The 22,702-nt window shown below is 41.7% G+C and overlaps 1 protein-coding gene across 4 annotated transcripts in view; it reads right to left on the bottom strand.

The window, feature by feature from the left end:
- Positions 1-22,702, bottom strand: part of LOC121627414 (diacylglycerol kinase zeta-like) — a 135,782-nt gene that overhangs the window by 56,799 nt on the left and 56,281 nt on the right. For all 4 annotated transcript variants that reach the window (XM_041966315.1, XM_041966313.1, XM_041966311.1 and 1 more), the window contains 7 exons: positions 22,138-22,200; positions 21,972-22,045; positions 21,114-21,225; positions 20,696-20,782; positions 20,311-20,423; positions 20,069-20,169; positions 15,165-15,244 (listed from right to left, as the gene is read on the bottom strand). In XM_041966315.1, the coding sequence (XP_041822249.1) occupies positions 15,165-15,244; positions 20,069-20,169; positions 20,311-20,423; positions 20,696-20,782; positions 21,114-21,225; positions 21,972-22,045; positions 22,138-22,200 (630 nt within the window). The remainder of the gene's footprint in view (positions 1-15,164; positions 15,245-20,068; positions 20,170-20,310; positions 20,424-20,695; positions 20,783-21,113; positions 21,226-21,971; positions 22,046-22,137; positions 22,201-22,702) is intronic.

Raw genomic sequence — 22,702 nt, 5'->3', positions numbered from 1 at the left:
CCGCCGTCTGAGCTGGTGCTGCCGCCGGAGCCGCTGCTGCCGCCAGAGCCGCCGTCGCCGCTGCTGCCAGAGCTGCTGCTGTTCCCGCCGCCGCCAGTTCCAGAGCCGCCAGAGCCGTTGCTGCTGTCGCCGCCGTCTGAGCTGGTGCTGCCGCCGGAGCCGCTGCTGCCGCCGCCGTCGCCGCTGCTGCCAGAGCTGCTGCTGTTGCCGCCGCCGCCAGTTCCAGAGCCGCCAGAGCCGTTGCTGCTGCCGCCGCCTCCTGACCTCGAGCTGCCGCTGCCGCCGCCTCCTGACCTCGAGCTGCCGCTGCCGCCGCCTCCTGACCTCGAGCTGCCGCTGCCGCCGCCTCCTGACCTCGAGCAGCTGATGCTGCCGTCTCCTGAACCTGAGCTGCCGCCCCCTGACCTCGAGCTGCTGGTGCTGCCGCTGCTTCCGGTCCTCAAGCTGCTGCTGCTGCTGTTGCCGCAGCCGCCCGAGCTGGTGCGGCCGCCGCCGCTGCTGCTGCCGCCGCCACCTTCTGACCTTGAGTTGCTGCCGCCGCCGCAGCCTTCTGAACCGGAGCTGCAGCGACCACCTCGACCAGGATTACAGTCCTCCTTGTTGCCGGCCCTCTGTCCTGTTGCCATGTTGCCGGCCCTCTGTCCGGCTGCCATGTTGCCGGCTCCCTGTCCGGCTGCCATGTTGCCGGCCCTCTGTCCTGTTGCCATGTTGCCGGCCCTCTGTCCTGTTGCCATGTTGCCAGCTCCCTGTCCGGTTGTCATGTTGCCGGCCCCCTGTCCGGTTGCCATGTTGCCGGCCCTCTGTCCTGTTGACATGTTGCCGGCTCCCTGTCCTGTTGCCATATCGCCGGCCCCCTGTCCGGTTGCCATGTTGCCGGCCATCTGTCCTGTTGCCATGTTGCCGGCCCCCTGTCCGGTTGCCATGTTGCCGGCCCTCTGTCCTGTTGACATGTTGCCGGCTCCCTGTCCTGTTGCCATATCGCCGGCCCCCTGTCCGGTTGCCATGTTGCCGGCCATCTGTCCTGTTGCCATGTTGCCGGCCCTCTGTCCGGCTGCCATGTTGCCGGCTCCCTGTCCTGTTGCCATGTCGCCGGCCCCCTGTCCGGCTGCCATGTTGCCGGCCTCCTGTCCTGCTGCCCCGCTGCCGGTCTCCTGTCCTGCGGCCTCATCGCCAGCTTCTAACCTTGTTGGTCGTCGCCGGCCTCCAGAGGGGTTCCGCTCTCGCTGCCGACCTCAACGGGGGTTCCGCTCTCGCTGCCGACCTCAACGGGGGTTCCGCCCTCGCAGCCGGCCTCCAGAGGGGTTCCGCCCTCGCAGCTGGACTCAATGGAGGTTCCGCCCTCGCCGCCGGCCTCCAGAGGGGTTCCGCCCTCGCCGCCGGCCTCCAGAGGGGTTCCGCCCTCGCCGCCGGCCTCCAGAGGGGTTCCGCCCTCGCCGCCGGCCTCCAGAGGGGTCTCGCCCTCGCCGCCGGCCTCCAGAGGGGTTCCACCCTCGCTGCTGGTCTCCAGAAAGACTCTGCCTTGGTCTTTGGCCACTGGCCAGACCACCAGAAAAACTTTGCCTCAGCATGGACTTAAATACCCTGCCCAAATGGGACTTTTGAACTCTTTGGACTATGCCTTAGCCTGGACTTTAAGTCCCTCCTCCAGATCCCCCTCCACCCACCCTGCTTGACTTGAACTTTTGGACTCCTTTTTTCCATGTAGGGACATCTGGGATCTGTCCCTTTAGGGGGGGGTTCTGTCATGACCCGTGCCATGCACGGCGGTTTTGTTTAGTTTTCCTCTCGATGTTTTGCCTTATTCAGTTTGTAAGTGTTCATTGTAGTGTTCTTTGTTCATGTTCGTTTCTCTGTTCTACTCTGTGTATTCATGTCTTCTAGTCATGCCATGTGTTATGTGCTTGAGTCTTGTCTTAGTCCATAGTCATGCCATGTTTTATGTAAGAATTTTGTATTGTCTTAGTTCTCTACCCTTGCCCTGTCTTGTTGGTACTTTTGTTAAGTTTCCCATTGTGTCTTGTCTTTGCCTGGTTTTCGTTACTTCCTGTTTTATTTTGAAGGTTCATGTTATGTGTCCTTTTGTTACTTTACTTCCTGTGTTTTCCCTCCCGTGTGATTGTCTGATCGTTTCCACCTGTGCGTCATTAGTGTTTGCCCCTAGTGTATTTAAGTCCGTGTCTTCCCTTTGTCCTTGTCGGTTCGTTGTCTGAGAAACCATAGTCAAAGTCATAGTCTAAGTTATCATTATAATTCTTGCCATAGTCCCATAGTGAGTGTTTGTTGTGTTGTTTCTTTGTCATGTCCAAGTCTGGTTTCACGTAAGTGTTTCTGTGCTGTGTTAACTTTGTTCACGTCCGTGTAGTGTTTCATGTGTATGTCTCCTTGGTTTGCCTCTGTCCTTTGTTTCAGTCCCTGTAAGTTTGTTTTTTGTCTTTGTTCTTGTCCATGCTGTGTTCTCTGAGAGTTTTCCTTTTCTTATTATTTGCATAGTCAAGCTTTGTTTTGTTTTCGCTAACTATAGCCGAATTTCAGTTCCTTGTTAGATTGTCCCTTGGTTTTGTTTTATTTAGTAGTAGTGTTGTCTCCCTCAGAGTTCTCAAGAAGTGATTTTGTTTCTGTCGTTTTGTTAAGTCCTCAAGGTCTTTCATAGCTTTTGTGTTTTCCTCCGTTGGAAGCATTTTTCTGTTATTTATTTTATTCCCTGATAGTTTGTTCCTAGTCGTGTCTATGTCATTAGTCCTGCCCCAGTTTATGTAATTGAGTTTCTAGTCTTGTCTTGTTATAGTTCTGCCACAGTTTATGTAATTGAGTTTGCAGTCTTATGTTATAGTCCGCCACGTTTTGTGTTAGAGTACCTGTGCTGCCCCTGTCTCATCCATGCCCCATTGTGTTTTGAGTTAGCGTGTTTCTATTGCTCAGTTTTTTCCCCCTCAGTGTTCCCTCGTTGTATGTATAGCCCTTGTCCCTAGAGTGTGTGTTTTATTATAGTTTCCTTACTTGTAGATTTTCGTTGTGACTGAATAAACATATTAATTTGATTCTAGTGCATTCCTTAGTTTGTCTGTGTTCATGTCCTTCCAGTCGTGAGTGGTTTTCCGTGTCTTGTCTGTGATCATGTCCATGCCACGTCTCATGTAAGTGTTATCTGGTCTTGTCTTTGTTTGTGTTACCATGCCATGTACCTTGTCAATGTTTTCCCATAGTGTCTATCCATAGTCTACGTCCCCTTTGTTTGTCTGCACCTGGGTTCAACCCTTTGTTTTCCCCTCATAGTTCCCCTTATAGATCCCCCTAAGTCCCCACCTCCCTGACAGATGGTCCAGGAACATGTTTTACTTGAATAAATATTTTCACATATTTCTGTGTTAAAAACTGGTAGACAACATGATTATTACAAGTTATTATAAAAGTATTGGTAATATTTGTCAATATTATAATTGTTGTTGTTGTTGTTGTTATACATGTTATTATTATGCACATACACATACATACCATACATGATCATTATTTTGTTGTCATATTTCTATTATTACTATTGTGTCTATTGTTACTGTTGTTATTTCTGTGCATATTGTTCATTGTAAGTAAGTAGCTGTCAGTCAACCAGTCAGCCATGTGTGAAAACACTGAGTCACTTCATCTCTCTCTCTCCCTCTATTTCTCTCATTTGTATTTTATTTTACTACTATTGCCACTGCCTGTGACACCTGAATATCCCTGCCGATTGATAAAGATTAATAAATTAATAAAGTTTCCTCTCTCTCTCTCTTTCTAATTCTAACTGGAGATTCAACCCAGAGCCGGGTTCTGCTAAATGTCTCTGCCTGCTGTCCAGTGTTTGCTCATGGGGAACTGTTGGGTCTCTAATTAAGGTATGGTCTAGACCTGGTCTATGAGGAATATGTCCTGAAACAGCTTTTGTTGTGATTTGGCATTAAATAAATGAAAGTGAATTGAGGACCTGTCACAGAGTGTGCTAGGTTGAAAGAGTCATTAGGATTTAAAATGTCTTTCACCAATAGGTTAACAGGACAGCAGACAATCAAACCCCTCAAATCATATTTTTGCATAATTCCAGTCAAAATCAGAAAAGTCATTAATAAAATCCTAGTTACATCACGGTAAACTGTACTGGGTGACATCGGTCCAGCTCGAAAATACTCAGTTCAAAGCTGCAATACAAGCCCTGTGACAGTTGCTCACAGGTGAAACTCAACAGTCCCTACTCCTCCTCCTTGCCCACTAGTTCTCAGGGATGTAAAATATGCACAACCTTTTAATCCTAATGTTAGGAGCTGTCTGATCACAGTCTCTCAGAGCCCCCGGGTATTTCAGACAATGTTAGACTCAGACCCAGGAGCCACAGTAATAGAAAGGACTGCAGTTGGCTATTTTTCTGTATCTATCAGAAAGAAGGAGTAAATTCCTGGTTTAATGTTTGCAGTCAGCCATCAAAATCTTTCTATGGAGTTCTATGTCTATTCTTTCACAAAAGAAATATTTCTGTATTTTCCAACTTTTTAGCTTTTTCTCTCAAATTAAACCCAGACAGTGAACAGTATCTTAGTGAAGTGAGTGTAACAGCTTTTGAATGAGTCACTGTTCTGAAGTGGAGAGAACAGGTAGCTGTGTCTTTTCCAGATGAGCACAACATAACAAATGTAACCATGGCAACTGTACACAACAAACATGACAACAACTGCAACCTCAAAATGCTTCGAGAACATAGAAATTAAAAAATCCCCCACATGTTTTTCTCCAAGGGAAGAAATAGAACAATCACAGTTTGCACAATCCAGTTGAAATTCATGTACTTTTTTTAAGCACTTGAAGGTCCAATCATCACTAAAGCACATGTAGTGCGAGAGAGGCAATAAAAACTACTAAAGAACTAACTGCTTGCATTCTTTCACCTAAATTGCTTAATGCCAGGCTTATTACATCCATGCTATCACAATACTACTTACCTAGATGTATTATGTGTGGCTGACTGCCACATCAACATAATGAAGCTATTCACAAAGTCAGTCTGGCATTTGATCATGCGGTCATACATACTAGCGTTGACTAGCGTATGTAAATTTGCCACCACCGGAACAGTGGTTGCGTAACCTTCAAACATGCTTCAACTTAACTGTGCGCATACATGCATACATGTGCACGTCACAGGTGCACTCCTGAGTAGATGTGACAGGAGGAAAAAAAGACAAAGAAATAAGAACGAAATTTTCAAACTGCAAACTGTTCATGCGTGGTTGTGACTGAAAGGTTGGTAGAAGAAAACACCTCTCCTACTCTCCTCCTCAATTGTCTGTACTTTGCAAATCCTGCTGTCGAGTTCAGCAGCAGTCTCAGGATGAGTAAAATGCCTGCAGGCTTTTACAGCAAACCTACAAACATGGAATCAAACGCTGAACTCATCTGACTGACTGACTCTTCTTTACCTTCATTCTTCTCATGTCACTACTACTGCTTGTCTTTTTAGATACAAAGTTGCTGAGTTCCTTCTCGATTTCTTTCAGATTTAGTAAGCCCTCCTGGCTTGTTTCTGATTAATTCTGTTCCTGCAGTCAAGTGTGTTATTTATTAATCAGGAGCAACAGCCTGGAAGTGCAGTTTACCTGTTGCTCTAGGTCTCAGCAGTGAGATGCACCTCTCCTCAAATTTTCTCTAATAATGGAAGACAAAAGATATCTGGTTCGACAGAATTTATTCTACTCCTCTGACAACAAGATGCAGACTCTGCACATGACAATTGGGATGGAGAGAGAAACATGATTGTGCAGAGAGCTGCAGCCTAATGATATCTAGGAGCCTGTGATATCATATCGATCAAATGCTGAAACTAAGAAATGTCACTGTTTTTGAAAATTATGTCCTCATTTAGAATTTGATGCCAACAACACAATTCAAAAAAGTAGGGACAGGGTCAAGTTTACCACTCTGTTGCAACACCTCTTCTTTTAACAACACCCTGTGAGCGTTTGGAAAATCAGGAGACCAGTTACTATAATTTTTAAAGTGTAATGTTTTGTTCTTACTTGATGTACAACTCTTCTTTGTTGTATTTTATGATTCATAATGTGCCAAAAATGTTCAATGGGTGACACGTCAGGATTGCAGGCCGGCTGGTTTAGCACCCGGATTCTTTTGAAACATATTGCTGGCGCCAAATTCTAAAGGACGCTATAATTTTCAAGAAACAATGAAATTTCTCAGTTTCAGACATTTGATATTATTGTCTCACACACAGTATCCCAACCTTTTTAGAAACAGGCATTAGAAGTTACTTCAGGTCATTTTTGTTGGTTAAGTGGTTCTGAGTCTGCTTGTATAATCTATAGAAATGGAAAGATATACGTAGAGCTCTATGCTTTGAGAACACAATTCAGGTTGCATAGGCAAGCATGCTGTAAAAGCACAGCAACCTCATCCCCTTAACCGCATGTCAGTCTGACAGAGCATGACCGCCCAGTTCAGTAGAGCTTCCCTGCAGCAAAATCCCTCTGGCCACTGAGAGGAAAGAAAGAAAAGATGGGAAAAAGACAGTCCGTGAGAGTGACTCACAGGAACAGTGAGCAGGTGAGCTTATTTTCTCTCCTCTCCGGCAGTATTTGTCACATGTTGTTGTGACTTTTAAAAGCATTCCAACAGCTCATCTATGATTTATACTGAGCAGTTCTGATGCTGATCATGTTCTAAAGGAAGAATGTTGTTGTTTACCTGCATTGTTGTTAACCTGCACATATCTGACTACACTGTGTCAGGATGCGTGATTCCACCTGACCTTCTTCTGCTATTGTGTAAATGATCCTTGAAAGAAAAGGTTTTCTATAGCGTCTCCCAGTTCCCTAGGACAGAGCAGTGTGGGTGTGGAAGTGTATCAGATGACCTTGGGGTGGCTTTGCCGACAATCTTTAACTTATTTTTTGTTACAATACAGTACTTTCTTGTCATATATACATGATGGAGTTAGACGTTAGACCAGGCATGGGCAAACTACGGCCCGAGGGCCATATGCGGCCCGTTACAAATTTTAATCCCGCCCGCCCAACTTGTAGAAATGATATTAATAAACCTTGTTAATGTTTTATTTTCCCTGCAATTCTGGCTTTTCGCCAATAGATGGCGCACTCTAGATACATTGAGCTTTGTTGAGGTGCGGCGTATTACTCCACGTTTGCGCTTTACTCTTCGACCCTCAGCCCTTCTGTAAAGATGAGCGGAGCAAAGAAAAGAAAAGTGGACAGCAAATGTCCAGTTTTTAATAAGGAGTGGACAACTAAATATTTTCAACTGAACACCGATCAGCTGCTGTATGCCTGATATGCCAAGAGACTGTGGCGGTGTTTAAAAAATATGATACAGCAAGAAAACTGACTCCAGACTTTGATGCGCTGGATAAAAAGGGAGACCAACAACACTGTTCCCACTGAAATTAAAAGTACGTTTCTCCGTTGTGTTATGTAAAAAATTCATCTGAAAATAATTTCTTCAATAAGCCTTACATGTTACATGTCCTGTCTGTTAAGGGATGCACATATGTGGTGCTCAGGTGTACGTTCTCAAAACCGAGTTCGCAAATGCAGCGCGATCAAATATAACGCGCTCCACATACTGGCGCGCTGTCACTGTTCCGTCCTCGCGCTGCTCGTTGAGTTTTGGCATTAGGGATGATTGAATAGAAGGAGAGGACAAGTAGACCTGCATCTCCTACCGTTTTTTAAATAAAGACAGTCAGGAGGAGAGTGATGATAATGATATCCTGAAGGATAACACAATTTTCAGTGCTTTAAAATAATAAAAAAATATTTGATTCATTTAATTTTCAGTGTTTTAAGAGTCGTTTCAATAAATAGCTAAATTCTGTGGGACTTCAAAGACAGATATTTAGTTGTCATGCTTTTGTTCATTTTCAATTGAAATTAAATTACATGTTTTCTACATGTCCCGTGATATTTTATTTTCTCTTATGAAGTGGATACCAAAACACTCCATCCATCTGCTCCTGGTCCGGCCCCCCAGTCAAATTTTAGAACCCTTTGTGGCCCACAAGTGAAAAAGTTTGCCCACCCCTGCGTTAGACACATGGTTGAATGGTTGAAATTGTTCCCTATGAGCTGTAGTCTCATCACTCTGGATAACACCTTGCAGCCTTTCTCAAAAATTAAATTCAAACCAGAGTCATTGCACACACAGTGATATAAAGTTAATGTGAAATTACACTACATTCATTGCAGAATCTATGCCATCCATTACAACTTCGTGTAGTGCTGAAGCAAGCAAATTATCAGCTTGTTAACTGATGATGCATTCTGGATTAGTAAAGGACGTTTTGGTTTGGTACACTCTGTGATTCAAATAATTACTATCAAAATAGCCAATTTTTGTTCACTGGATGCACAGGACAGAAATTCTAGAATGTGAATTTTTACTGAAAAGTTTTGGCAGTGCATCAGCTGTTGTTATCTCTGTTATTTTTTTTCCCCCAATACTGTTCTGTCGGGTCCCTTCCTCCTGTGCTGTGATTGGCTGGTACATCTGTGAATGACCAGTACTCATTGTTCTGTCCAGCTTTCTGGCAGAAAGCCTTCAGGAAGTCAGGTTATGTAGTATAAACAGCAACAAAGACCATTTTTGACAACAAATCAACTTCTTCTAAGAGAAGTTGGTTTCGAAAGTACAGTAATTTTGAGGTGATTAACAGGACCTTTCCCCTTGGAATTAGTGCTAGGAAATACGAAAAATAAGCTAATATGTGGTATTAGATATCACTGGTACCTACTGTAGCATTTACTAACTTTTTTGTTTGTCTTTAGTGCAATTTCAAACATACTGCTCTCACTTGAAAGTGCAGTTTTCACTGCAGAAATTATTAGAACGACAAAGATTACCTATAGTGAATCATGTAACATAATTATGCATACAACAATGCTGGTACACATTGTAACTTCTTTGAATAACACGTGTAACTGCTCTTTTTAAAAGCTCTTTGAGTTTCATTTATAACATTTATAATTTGGTTTTCTGTCTGATCCTGCCTTCTGCTGACTGTGTCACACAACAAAGTGTGTTCATTGAGCAGTAAAGTTATCCTGAATACACTAGAAAGACTTTTTAAGTGTACTGAGTTGTCAGTTCTAAAGAATTGTCTCTCTCCCTTGTGGCACCTTGCATGGCAGCCTCTGTCTTAAATGTTTGAATGGGTGAACTGACTTCTATTGTAAACCTTGAATGGTCGGTAAGACTAGAAAAGCATGAATAAATTCATTCCATTTAGCATTTACCATCTTCAGACCCTCTGAAACAAGCAAAGCTTCTCAGTTTCAGATAAAAACAGGATCCCTTAAGCATCAGACAAACTCTGGATGCCATAAGCACACACAGAAAAGTTACTTTATACTTTGTAAAGGTCTTGCAGACATTCACATACAATCGTAAATGCATCATGCTGAAAACCCAGGGGAAACTAATCTCTCTGCAAACAAAAATATATGTTGTTATCTCAAACGATGTATGTTGATTTCCCTTTTCTTAAAGTCTGCTTAGGTTTTAGTGTATTTTTATGTTTGTGAGTGATAAGGAATCTAAATCAGAGGGATGCAGTCGCACATTATTCTCTCAGATAGTCACATTGCTTGTCACCTGTACAACACAGCAGAATGAAAAGGGCACATCTAAAGGTGAGTGAAGCTGGCTTCTCCGAGAAGAGTTGTATGGATGGTACAGCATGAAAAGACATGAATGCCCAGCACCACTAATCTGTGTGCATGCTGAGGTCTTTAAAGTTGAACTTTCATCTGAGGAGAAACTGAAAGTCCTGTTTCGTCAGCTTTGTGCATAATGTTGCCTTTTTTATCTTGGAACACAGTGATCTACATAAAAGCTATAACATGTAGTAGATGAATCTGTTGAAGGCATAATAAAATCATTTATTACTCTGAACCGGTGGTTGATGAGAGATAAGGTGTATAAGGTACTCAAAGCAAAGTGAAAAGAGATCTTACTGGATGCAGAAAGACACAGTCGTGGCACTGGTCTTTTAACTCATAAAGTGCAGTTTTCACCGCAACGCAAAACAAAGCTCGACAGCATGGCACACACAATACATAATTTAATATACTAAATACTCGATATAACGTGCTAAGTGCAAGCACAATGACTGAGGTTTCTCAAACAGCAACAACAGGACTTGGCCGTCCGTTAATTTCACAACAATACAGTAAATCTTATACAATAATGAAGCTTACAGTAACACACAATGATCAACCTGTCTCTGAGCAGACATGAACCTCTTACTTGAGATCACTTCGGGACTGATTAACGTGTGTTTCAATCCATCCAGTGCATTCTTGTAGGCAGCAGAGGAAACAATGGAAAGTCGACTTAATTGAAAGAGAACAAGGCATAGAAGGTTTATCTGTGTGTTCTTTCTGCAGGTAAAGTGACATGGCATGACAAGTGATGACATTTTGCTTATTTCTTTGGAGATATTAGATACTGTCAGTTGCTGAGAAGCCAACCAAGAGCCTGGACAAGGTCTTGGACCCCTCCTACCCTCAACTCACAGCTGACAGAGGTGGATAGTTCAGGGCTGCCATGAAAAATGAAGGCCTGAATCTTTCAACATGGTAATTCCTATGGTGTCTGCTGATCTTTGTGAGAGCAAGATCAATAATTTCCTCCAGAGACCAAGCGAGGTGCTAGAGCCTTGCCTAGAGATAAGTCTCCAATGTTGTCTCAGTTCCATACATACATACATATATATACATATGTATATATATACACATATGTGTGTGTATGTATATATATATATATATATATATATATATACACATATATATATTTATAACACACAGGATTACATTATATAACTATATAATTCTCATTTTTACTTGGGCATTTTTGCTTTCTTTGCTTTCTTTTATACATATTGTGTTTGAGAATTGTTGGAGGGAGCCAGATTAAAAATGCAATTGCTTCACTGTAATTGTTGCACATATGACAATAAAGAACTGGATTTGACTTATTGGATTCAAGGTCAGGACTAAGAGGAAGCTGAGAGCACAGGACTAGTTTGAGCATTGAACCAAGAAGTTAAATTAAATACCACGCATACACACTTGCCATCACAGCCTGGCAAAACAGATTCCATGGCTGAATGAGCAGGTTTTAGAATATGTGGTTTTAATAGGTCTGCCCCTCATCTCAAAGAGTGGAGGGCCTGTACTACTGCAGTGAAGGCTTTTAGTTATCTATTTACTATGTTATGTTTGTAATATTTGCAGTCTGTATTTAGCCGCCTGCCATTAGTGACTAAACACATGTGGAAGTATTTCTGTTGCATGAAGTACAAGTGCAAAAGACAAAGTCTCAGTTTTACTTTTCTCCCAGACACTCTGGACTGAGTTTGGCTGAATATAGCCTTGTTCAGACATGTATTCTCTATCACTGCTGGTTTCATTTATCTATTAATGTCATTTTGGCCTTTCAAACATAGGTCTCCATTAGGGAGATGTTCCATAATGACTTTTCCAACATGAAAGGACCATAATGGATAGAGCTGCATGTTCATGTGATATTTAGAGTCTGACACACAAGACAAAGGTCTAAAGCACTTTTTTTGGTGAGTTACAAATTAATGATATGAAAGAAGAGTAGTCTCTCGCGCTACATCAGTGACAGAAACTTTACAGTTAAATAACTTATCCAGGGCCATAGCCACCATCGAGGACACTGCGATCAATTTTAGCACCTGTGGCAAAGTTTATATGTTACAGCTAATGTTGTTGGAGGAATTGTTGGCCGGTATTTTTAGAACTGGTTTCAATAATTTTTTACTGTTTCTTTTTTTGTTGTTCAAATCAGATGGCCACCCACCCAGAGCATGGTTCTGCTTGAGGTTTTTCCTCGCCACTGTCGCCAAATGCTTGGTCATAAGGGAATTGTTGGGTCTCTGTAGATAAAGAGTTTGGTCTGTGCCTTCTCTAGATGGAAAGTGTCCTGAGACAACTTTGGTTGTGATTTGGCTCTATATGCATAAAATTAAATTATTGTGAATGGTTAAATGAGCAGAAAATGGACTGATCTCCAAAACACATTATGTTTAAGATCCTCTTCAACATTTTACTCAAGACTAGTGCATTATTTTTGTTTTGTAAAATTGAATTGAGTGAAGAAATGAAAGGAGCACCATGCAAAAGTTTCACAATTACCAAGGACTCAGACCTTAGTCAGCTTGATAGGGCTACAGCTTGATCATAGGCTACTACTCTACTTTGATTTCTACACTAAACGCTGCGAACTGACATATGAGTAACTGGAAAATAAAGACCAAATTGAAAAAAATGATGATGAAAAAAGGAAGAAATAGGACAGGCCATGTCATGCAAACGTCAATGCTTTATAAATACTCTGACTCCTCAAACCTTGTCCCAACAATCATGGGATCATGGAATAAATCATGGCTGTGAACTCCTCAAACCACTTGCCAAGCACTCTGAAAATTGTACTCCCTGTTGTCCCCATTTGTGGCCAACGATTGCAGAGTCATCAGAGAACTTTTGTAGGTGGCTGAACTGTGCATGAAGTCTATCGACTGTAGACGGTGAGGAGGAATGGAGATAGGACTGTTGCCTGCAGACCCCCCCTGCTGCAGAAAACAATATCAGACTAACAGTCCTGTGTCCTCATCCACTGTGATTGGTTGGTGAGGTTGCCCATGAAGCATGCTCTGAGTTGGTGGTGCGCTCTAACTTGTCCCCCCCATAGTGTGGGCTGTATAGTATTGAAGTTACTGGAGAAATCAAAGAACATGACTCTCACAGTGCCCCAGCCTTTTCCAGGTTAGAGAGGAACCTCTGTAGGTGGGAGATTATGGTGTCATCCACATCCCATCCCACTGCTAGGTTGATAGGCAAACTGTATCAGGCGCATTGGTGGGTTTACCAGGGGGTGGAGGTGGACATGGACCAGCCTCTCCATGGTATAGTTTTAGACACATTTTAGACACGTTCTTATTTGGTATCTGAAGATCCATTTGGGGGACTTAGACTTATTACTTTGCAATGTAATCCTTGCTATAACCATGTGTTCACCTCCATGACTTGACTTACAATCAATCTCACTCCCACTTAACTGTCTAGATCCTCCTAGAAAGGTTTTTTTTTTTTACATAATAGTGATTGCTCAGACTCATCCACACTGGCAAAACTGAACATTACATGTTTAATTTCCAAGAGACCAAATAACACATAGAAAATAAAAATGCTGCTTAGTTAAAAGCTGCATTTCGTTCATTATAACGTAAGTTTTGGTTTGTCGATGCTTTACATTATGGAAACATTTTAGACTCCAAATTGCTGCGATCCAACAGGGCAACAAACCTGAGCAATCAGAAAATCAGACAAGTTGGAAAAAACTGTTAATCCAGATTATCTAACCCACTTGATGCATAACATACGCAACTGGCAAGTAGCAGAAAGTCAAAGCAGGGACTGGATCTGTAAACTCTGATAGATTTGACGATGGCGAATAGTGGGCAATAATTTTACTGTTCACCTTTGTTTTCTCAAAGTCTGACTAACCTGTTGGTTTGTCTTATCATCTCACTGGTCGTGTTCTTCAAAGTGCTTTTTCCAAAGTATTTATTACTGATAGAAATGATGGTTAAAACCACAGAAATGAGAGACAAGTTGTTGAGTTATTATGTAAGTGATAGCACACTATGTCATACATTTAGCTGGAGCAGGTAAATGGGTAATCATGAGAGGGTTTTAAAAAGTGTTCTAGCAAATCTACCAATAAGTCAATCATTTTTTTATATGATTTGTTATTATTGTTCTCACTTCCTCATTTCCATCTCATTGGGGTGTTTTAATGATGACGATAAAGTTACCATGTCCTCATTCTCCATAGAATGAAGACACGCCTGAAAGAACTGCAGCAATATTAGTAGAGCAACCGCCTACATCATACTGAATCTTCCTCTTTATTGCTACTGTGGTTAAAAATCGTTGCTCATTTATGTATTCTCTCTTTTGAAGCAATCATGTGCAGTGGGTCCTTGCATTTGGCAGTGAGACGGCACCGGAAGGATCTTAAAAAAAAAAAGTGAAATCTTTAGAAATACATTTGTGTTGAATGTGTGATGTTATGGGCATGGCCATGGTGACTGTACTGTGACTTCTCTTCACTGATCCTTCACTGTGTTACAGATACGCCACAAGAGTTCAGGAATACAGTAGCTTCAAGACAACACTAAGCCAGCACAACCATGCCAATTCACAGCACACATAAAACACTGCATGTAGTTAGTGTTATGACCATGACAAACTAATATCACAGTCATAATCATAACAACCAAAGCACAGCCATGGCTACAGCCACAATCACAGAAACGGCCAGATAGTCATACAGCCATGGGATGGCAATGGGGTAGATGTTGGTAACTGTAGTGTAAATGACAACTTTGGTGTATGACTGTCATGTGAATTACTCCTTTGATTTGAAAGATTGCGCCGCTTTACTTAAAATGTTATCTTCCTAAACTGATGTTGCTTCCATCTCACTACATTTGCTTTTTGCCATGTACATTATATTTACATCGAATACTGATGGCAGCCAAAACAGTGTCTTTCTGGTCACTGATCATATCTTTTTCATCAAGTCTTGCTTGCTTGTACTGATTATGCAACATAAAGAAACCAATGATTGCCTGTAATATTGTCCAATGAAATGTTGAACGTTGAAGTATTAGTGTTAGGTGTTCTCTCCCGTGTGCCTCTGAGCCAAACATAAACCACACATAAATTCCAGCATCCAAGTACCAACCTGCAGTTCCAAGCATCTGACAGATGGATGGACAGAGCAGAAGTCCTAGAGAGGAAGATGGGAGCATTGGAGAGCAGAGAGTAGAGAGTGGTCTAGAGGCTTGACAACTCAAACTCTGAAGCAGCACAGTGAAATTTGCATGTTCTGGCTTAATCAGAGTGAGCCAAGTCCTTCCCACAGTGCTAGCCACAGATGTCAAAATGCAACTTGACATCCACTTTGACTGCAACACATCACATTGCTTCTGAATATAATGCTTCTGCCTCCTTCTACCCTGTTTTTTAATGTAAAACTAACTTCAGAGCAATTACAAAACCCTTTCAACTTCTTACCTCCTGCAAACGTTGGATGTGTTCTCTGCAGGTTTCTAAGTCGCTGTCACCAGGAACCACAATCAGTCCCAAAGGAATGGCTGGAGACACAGAGGAACAACACAATTATCCAACAGCACTTTGATATCTGTGACTACTGCTAGTTTTAATTCTGGTCATCTAGCAGAGACTGACACAGAACCGTGACTCCACATGAATGTTATTAGAAACATGGAAAGCACCAACAGCAAAATGTCAGCCGATATTTAAACCGGCTATATCAAGTATTTTGGGGCACAAACACAGCTGCATTACAGCAGTTTTGAGATAAGACAATATATGCTGTAAAATTATACTGGAATATTTGCTGAGAGCATCCTATTTGTGGCAGACAGAAAGAAGCGGCTTATAGAAAAGGTCAACCGAGTCAAGGGGGATTTAAAGTTTTGTGTTATGTTGTAGCTTCAGAGCATTCTCAAAAATGTAGCTACATATCAGATGCCAAGATACTAGAGTTGCTTGTGTTTTTGATGCCAGTGAATCGCTAATAATAAGCAAGAAGCATGTTCAAGAAAGACATACAGTAATCTGCTGCTTTTCACCAACACATAATTAACAGAGACACCTCCATTGTCACCACAATCACCTTGCTCACCATCATCACTGTTCATTGCTGTATTGCAGTGAAGAAAGAACAAAACATAAAAACATTGTTTGTGTCACAGTTGTCTCCTATTCATAGATGAAAGAGTGTAAACACTATTTAGCAGAATATAATTAAAGTACGATACAGCCTGATCATGGGCAACATGTTTGTCGAGTGTCGAGGTGGTGCAGCCCAGTATCCAAGAATTACATCAATATTGGACAACAACTTACGTCTAGTGCCAAAATTCAGTGCCAAGTTGATAGTGGCATTGGTGTCTTTTCTTTTATTCAACAAGCCTGACCAAGCTGGCTTGTCATCAAAAGCAGACGTACGTTGAACCGATAAAGAGTGCTCCCTGAGGCAGCGCAGGCCTGCCGCCTGCTGCACCGACACAACGCTGCTGGCTGAACATCACACAGTTCATGGTGTTGAAAGAGCTGTCAAACCAAGCAAGAAGATCCTGAACCGCCCCCATTTACATTATCCTACAACATCTATCGTCTCTCTATCTTATTCCCTTCCTTTTATTCAACATCTCACTATATAATCAACTACAGCATTTATAAGTCATGGTATTACACTGGTTTGTTATTGTAAATTGAATATTTGGTATTTTTTTCTTCCTATTTTTAGATCTCTGAATAACTTGGCACCTACTTGACAATTAAGCAGCATTTTTTTTATCAGAACAATAACTCAGAGCTCTCTTAAATCTCTTGCTAATCAGACAAAGCAATTCATGTGTCATCTGTTATATAAGCATTGAACTATATTATCGTCAGTTGAACAGAATTTTTATTTTTACGTAACTGTTAACAGTCTGTTCAATGATTTGTATACTTCTATTCAGAAACCGTACAGATTGTACCTGTGTAGTATGAAAGGTCATCAAAATGACAAACATCTCGATATTCTATCCATGTTCAGGATGCAATGCAGATCCACAGTAAGAAAAAAAAATGAATTAATGTTATGAGATATTTCCACCACTGATTAAGCTAAAAATGATATTCAAAACGCAGAAACAAAAACAACCATGTCTACATTTATACTAACAGCAGTGTGCTTTTTGTAAAAGGTAACAGCACCACCCTCTGTCAAAACTCTGAACTCCCTTAACTAACTGACTGCGTCAAGTGCTGCAAAGCCAGCTGAGTGTAATTGTTCCTAATGAGAGAGAGACAGACACATAGGAGGAGCTTCCCCTCTCTACATCCCTGAAATACCAGCAACGCCAGCGCTGTTCACTCTGCGGGTGTGTGTGCGTGTCTGTGTGTTTGCGTGTAGTATGTAAATCAAGTACATCTTTCATACGAACACACACACACACACAAACACACACACACACACGCACACACACACACACGCACACACACACACACACAGCTCCACCACACATGTGAGGAGTGAAGAGTGGCTGTGATGCAGGAACAAGAGACAGCTGAAAATTGTCTTGTGGACCTTCACATCACTGCTCTCCATTTTCTAACCATCAAGCAGTTTCAGTCCCACTGATCTTTGATCGGGAATCTGACATAACTAAATCATCAGAAAACAAAGTGAAATTTAAAATTTCACTGTCAATTTATTTGCTAATGAACACTAAGAATCAAGTCTAATCCACTGATAACCTCACTGCACGCCAGCACTATTCTGCTTGAACCAATGCTAGACCCTCACTTAACAATTAAATAAAAATGCTGAACAAAGATTTTATTGGATTGTTTGATCTGCAAATTATCAGAGGCACAACTAGGGCTAGACAATATGGTTGGAATCAGTATTGCAATTTTAATACGAATATCAATAATAGAAAAAGAATTCATAGCAACTGACTGTGAGAATTGAACAGCTTGAAATGAAGAGTGAAATGCTGCATCAAATACACGAGAATGAGCAACTCATTGACTGCAGCAGCTGCTGTACTAGACTCTGAAAATGGACAGATTTCTACACAGGATTACATCAGCTGTAGAGCATCCTATTACAGACTTGGCTGACACGCTGCCCTAGATGTATCCTAACGCCACTGGCTCACTAGCTGTTGAGGCTCCCAAACCAGCCTTACCCAATGATGTTTCTTATTGGCACAGCACTAGCACTAGACTGAAAGCATCAAGTACAGCTCACTCCACCACCCTAACTCTCATTGCAAAACAGGTAAGACTCACACACTGAGCAACGAAAGGAGTTATAATACTAGTATGTTAAAGTCTGGGACACACCTCTAGCATTAAGGCTGAATAAAACACATGAAATAGTCACAAAACCACTGCTAAAGACACCATTCTGATTGGGGACTTTATAACCAAGCATGTAAGAATGCCAAAGACGAAAAAAATGATTATGGATGGCATGTCTGTCAGGGAGCTAACAGGGCTTTTGCCATTTATTCTCTCTGCACATCCAAGAAACAGGAAGATTATCATTCACATTGGATCTCTTGACATTTTGGTAAGGAAAACTGCCTCTTACTGGAGAAACTAAGTGACTGTCAGTAGCAACATGTATTCATATCAGGCCACATGCCAATCTTGGGGAAAGGAGTTGAATATTTCAGCCCTGATTACATGGCTGACAACAGAATGCCTCACCCATGGGATAAAGTTTATTGACAATTTCAATATCATCCAAACAACCTAACCTACGTCATGCTGTTGGCATGCTGGACCAAAACACGAATGGACAGATAAGCGTGAAGGCCTGTATCACTCACTTCTCACCAGACCCTTTGCTCCACATCACTCAAGGAATTCAAAAGATATCTTTATCCCAGTCAGAGATCCATTGTCCCCCATTCTCCCTCTTCATCCCGTTCTCCAGGGACCCAACACCCCCCCTCCCCAATCATGTAGTTAGCTAAAGTCCCATGCTGACGATCAGTCCAGTTGTTGAATCATTACCCATGCCACTCCCTTAAACATCCTAGCTAAACAGCACCATTTGTATGGTAACACTGAGAGTGGCTTGTCCTCCAAATGATCATTTCTATCTGTCAGTCAGCCAAAACAGGAAAGGAAGAGGGATTGCAGCATTTTTTCTACATAGTTTGTGTGTAATGGCATCGAGCTGGGGGAATTTCTATCATTTGAATATCTGCTCAAAGCAGAGTCATCAGTGCTCATCACTACATTGTATCAGCCACCCAGACATTCATCGCTGTTTAAAAAGGAATTCTCAGACTTTTGGCTATGAATAAATGAATGAGCAATAATTTCTCGAATGCAGACAAAACTGACATCATAGTTGGCCCTACAATAAAAATAGAAATGCTGTTTGATAATTTGATAACTCCTTGGATTTAATCTGACGTTAAACGTCTTGGTGTTATCCACCATATAGATGACCATTTATAAATCAAAAAGATGCTAAAAAATGTATTCATGCCTTTATTTCAAGCCAACTTGAATACTGTCAGTAACTATTTACTGGCCTACCTAAAACACTGAGAGATAAAACTCTGCAGCTCGGCTATTAACCAGAATGAAGAGAAGAGAGCTTGGCTTCCTGGAACATTTATGATTGATTTTAAGATACAAAGCCCTTAAGGGGCTAGGACCATACATGAATAGGTACATTGCTAACTGCCATGTTCACTATTTTCCTTCAAAAACACTGCGATCATCTGCTGATGGTTTCTTGGAGGTTCCGAGCAACAGCCAAAATAAAATCTGGAATGCAGCCATCGTCAATTATGCCCCAAAGCTATGGAACACACTACCTATACATATCAGACAAGACAGCTTGTTATACAGTATATTCTTAATAGACGGCTAATAACTTATCTTTTCACTTTCCTGATACAAACCTGAAACTTTTGTGCATTGGCTCACACTTCTGTACCTCTGCATATCTTTTAAAAAGTTGTATTTTGCTTGATTTTATTCACTCAATGTACCCCATTTTCACAACTATTCAGTGGGTTTTATTTTCCATTTTATGTTATGCATTTTCTCTGTTATATTTTCATTCTTACCTTTTTCTTATTTTTACTATTATTATATAGTGGGTTTTACTCTTTAGTCGGCGCACAACTAAATCAAATTCTTGCTCACCATCAGTGTGTGAGTGTGTTAATGCTCGTAATGAGCAGATAGCCTAGGTACCATGTGTAAATGGATGAATGCAGGCTGTTCAATCAATGTCAATGTTCAATTACTATGGTCAGTTTTAATAATTACAAACATTGTCGGGACCAATGCATACGTGCATTTGGTCCCGACAATGTTTGTAAAGTGTGTGAGTGTGATTTTTGTGTGTGTGTGTGTTTCCTTACATGCTTGTCGTAGTTTGTCCTTGTCATAGTGCAGAGCCTCATAGTCAGTCATACTGATCCTGTTGACCCTGATCCTCAGCCTGTCTGGGACTGGCTGCTGACTGAGACATAAATAGGACGAGACCACTTTTAATAAATTCATAATTAGAAGTTGTACATTATCATGTCCAGTTAAATGCACCTGTTGGGCTGGAAAGAGCTACTGATTCAAGATGTTGTGAGGGTGTGCATGCAAAACTTACTCATTGAGGTGTGGTAGTGAGGTACGTCGTTTGGTCTTCTGAACCATGTTTGCCTGGTTTCTGAGGCTGATGTGGATGACAGAGGGAGCAAGTCTGCATGGTTCACCATCCACCTAACAATAATACAAATCAACCAATCACAAATAATCTAATACCCTTCTTTACAAATGAATGGCCTGCTTCAGAGGCTGGATTTAGTCATCATCAGTAAAAGGATTTGGCTGCTACTGGGCAGCTGATCGGTGTGAATAATCTTGGCAATTGTATACTATATACTATAAATATGAAGCAGCAGTTACAGTATGAATGTTAAAAACTGTCTGTGTGCTACAAACATGCTTGGTTCAGTGAAGCAGTACAGTACACACAGTACAGGTGTATGTACCTGTACTGGAAGAGGTTTTGAAGTGGTGAGGGTGACTTCTCTGCACTGGTTCAACCTCTCACCATGACCTCCAACCTGCAGAGTTGCCTACAAACAGACATGCGCAAACACACAGGCGCGCACACACACACACATACACACACACGGACACTATTTTATTTAACAATTACAGCATCAGATCCACCAGCAAATGAGTCTTTGGTGATTCTAGAACTTTCATTCAAATGGGAGTATTGTTGAAAAGCTCTGTGACTTATGTAAAGGGCACTGGGCACAGGAGCTACAGTTTATATGTAATTTTATCACGAAGAGTAATTAATTACTCTTAAGCAACTAATCATTACAAATGACAACCCTGCTAAGATTATATTTTATTTATATTATGCAAGACAGATTCTCAACTCTGTGAGATCCATACCAGTGAAGTCATGGTGAATCCAATGACTTCGATGTATCCATCATCATGGCGTTGAGGTTCAAAATCATGATGTTCACTGGGGTTTCCCCAAGGTGTAGTGCCTGCACAGTACCTGAGGAGCACAACACACACAGCACATTACAGTCAGTTCAGTCAGAGACGCATAGATGAAAAAACTGCATTTAGAGCTAGATTTGGCTGGAAAAGCTCTGTTGTTTGAGGAGCTCTAAATGAATCCAAGCATGACAAGGATTCTATTGAGACAACTAATCCCCTTAATAAACATCCATGAACAGAAATTAAATAAATAAATCGAATTAAATCAACACATAGAAATACCTCATAAGGAGGAGGTTGGGGAGGTGGAGAGAGTTCAGCAGTGAACATCATTGGCATGAGCATAACCAGCAGAACAACAGTAATAAGCGCCAGGTTATATTGTCCACACTGTGCCTCAGCATGAATTTGATTGGACGTTACCAGCCACGCAGCTGTGAATGAGCCAATCATCGTGAAGCTTGTTGCTAACTGCTGATGCCAACAAAAGCATGACTTCAATGCTCTGCCTGAACTAACACTGCTTCATTGCATGAAATACACAAAGCACAGACAAAAATAAAATCAGAAGCAGCAGTAACACTCATGTCAAGCACCCTGCAACTGATTTGTGACAACATGCAATCTCTCCATCTACAGACCTGTACCCATTTTGCAATTAAGAGAATACTCAGCAAGTGAACACAAAAAAACGTCAGGTTGCAGCACAAGTACAATTTTGTACTAGAATTTGCAAAATAGAAGTACAGACATTGCACATGGTAGTATCAGTAACAGCATTAGTGGTAGTAATAGTATCACCTGGGAATGTTGAGGAAGACCAGACACTGTAGCTTCAAGTCCTGAACCTTTGATGTTAAATCTGTCCCGTCACACTGAAGGGAGAGAGAGAGAGAGAGAGAGACAGTGAGAGAGAGAGATGAGTGTTTTCACACAGTGGCTGACTGGTTGATTGACAGCTACTCACCACCACTTTGATGTGCTTAGACAGGTCTTTGGAGCTTCCCATCAGGAAATCTGAGAACGCTGTCTGCATGAGAGACACACACAGAGACACAGAGAGAGGTAAGCAGGATTCTCTCAGAGGAATGCATCATGACACCCACAGCAGGATGGAGCTATTTACCAACGCCTCTGGCAAAGTCAGCGTCAAACAATAATCTTCACTACAGTTATTTAGTTGTGTCTCTCACTATATGTCTGTGTAACAGCCTGACCTACGCCACCTACACTAACGTTTGGTACATAAAGAGACCTGGACAGTTGTAGCATGTCCTGGGAAGTGACTGGTGTGACCTTAGATGTGAGACTTTTTACTTTTTTTAAACTAGTTTTTTCAGTTGCTTTGGCACAGGTGTTGACAGAAAACCATGATTCTCAACACACTGTGTGCAATTCTCAAATCTACGATTCATTGAAGAAGTTTTTATGCATTTTCAACTATCGACAATCCAGTGATGATTGCATTAACCTCTGTGTTCAACATTATCCAGTCCTTAACACAATTTTGGAGGAAACACTTGAATGTCGTT

This window comes from Chelmon rostratus, chromosome 24 (genome assembly GCF_017976325.1).
Source record: "Chelmon rostratus isolate fCheRos1 chromosome 24, fCheRos1.pri, whole genome shotgun sequence".
NCBI lineage: Eukaryota > Metazoa > Chordata > Actinopteri > Chaetodontiformes > Chaetodontidae > Chelmon > Chelmon rostratus.
The sequence above is the reverse complement of the archived record's forward strand: the minus strand, read 5'-3'. Positions and strand labels throughout refer to the sequence as shown.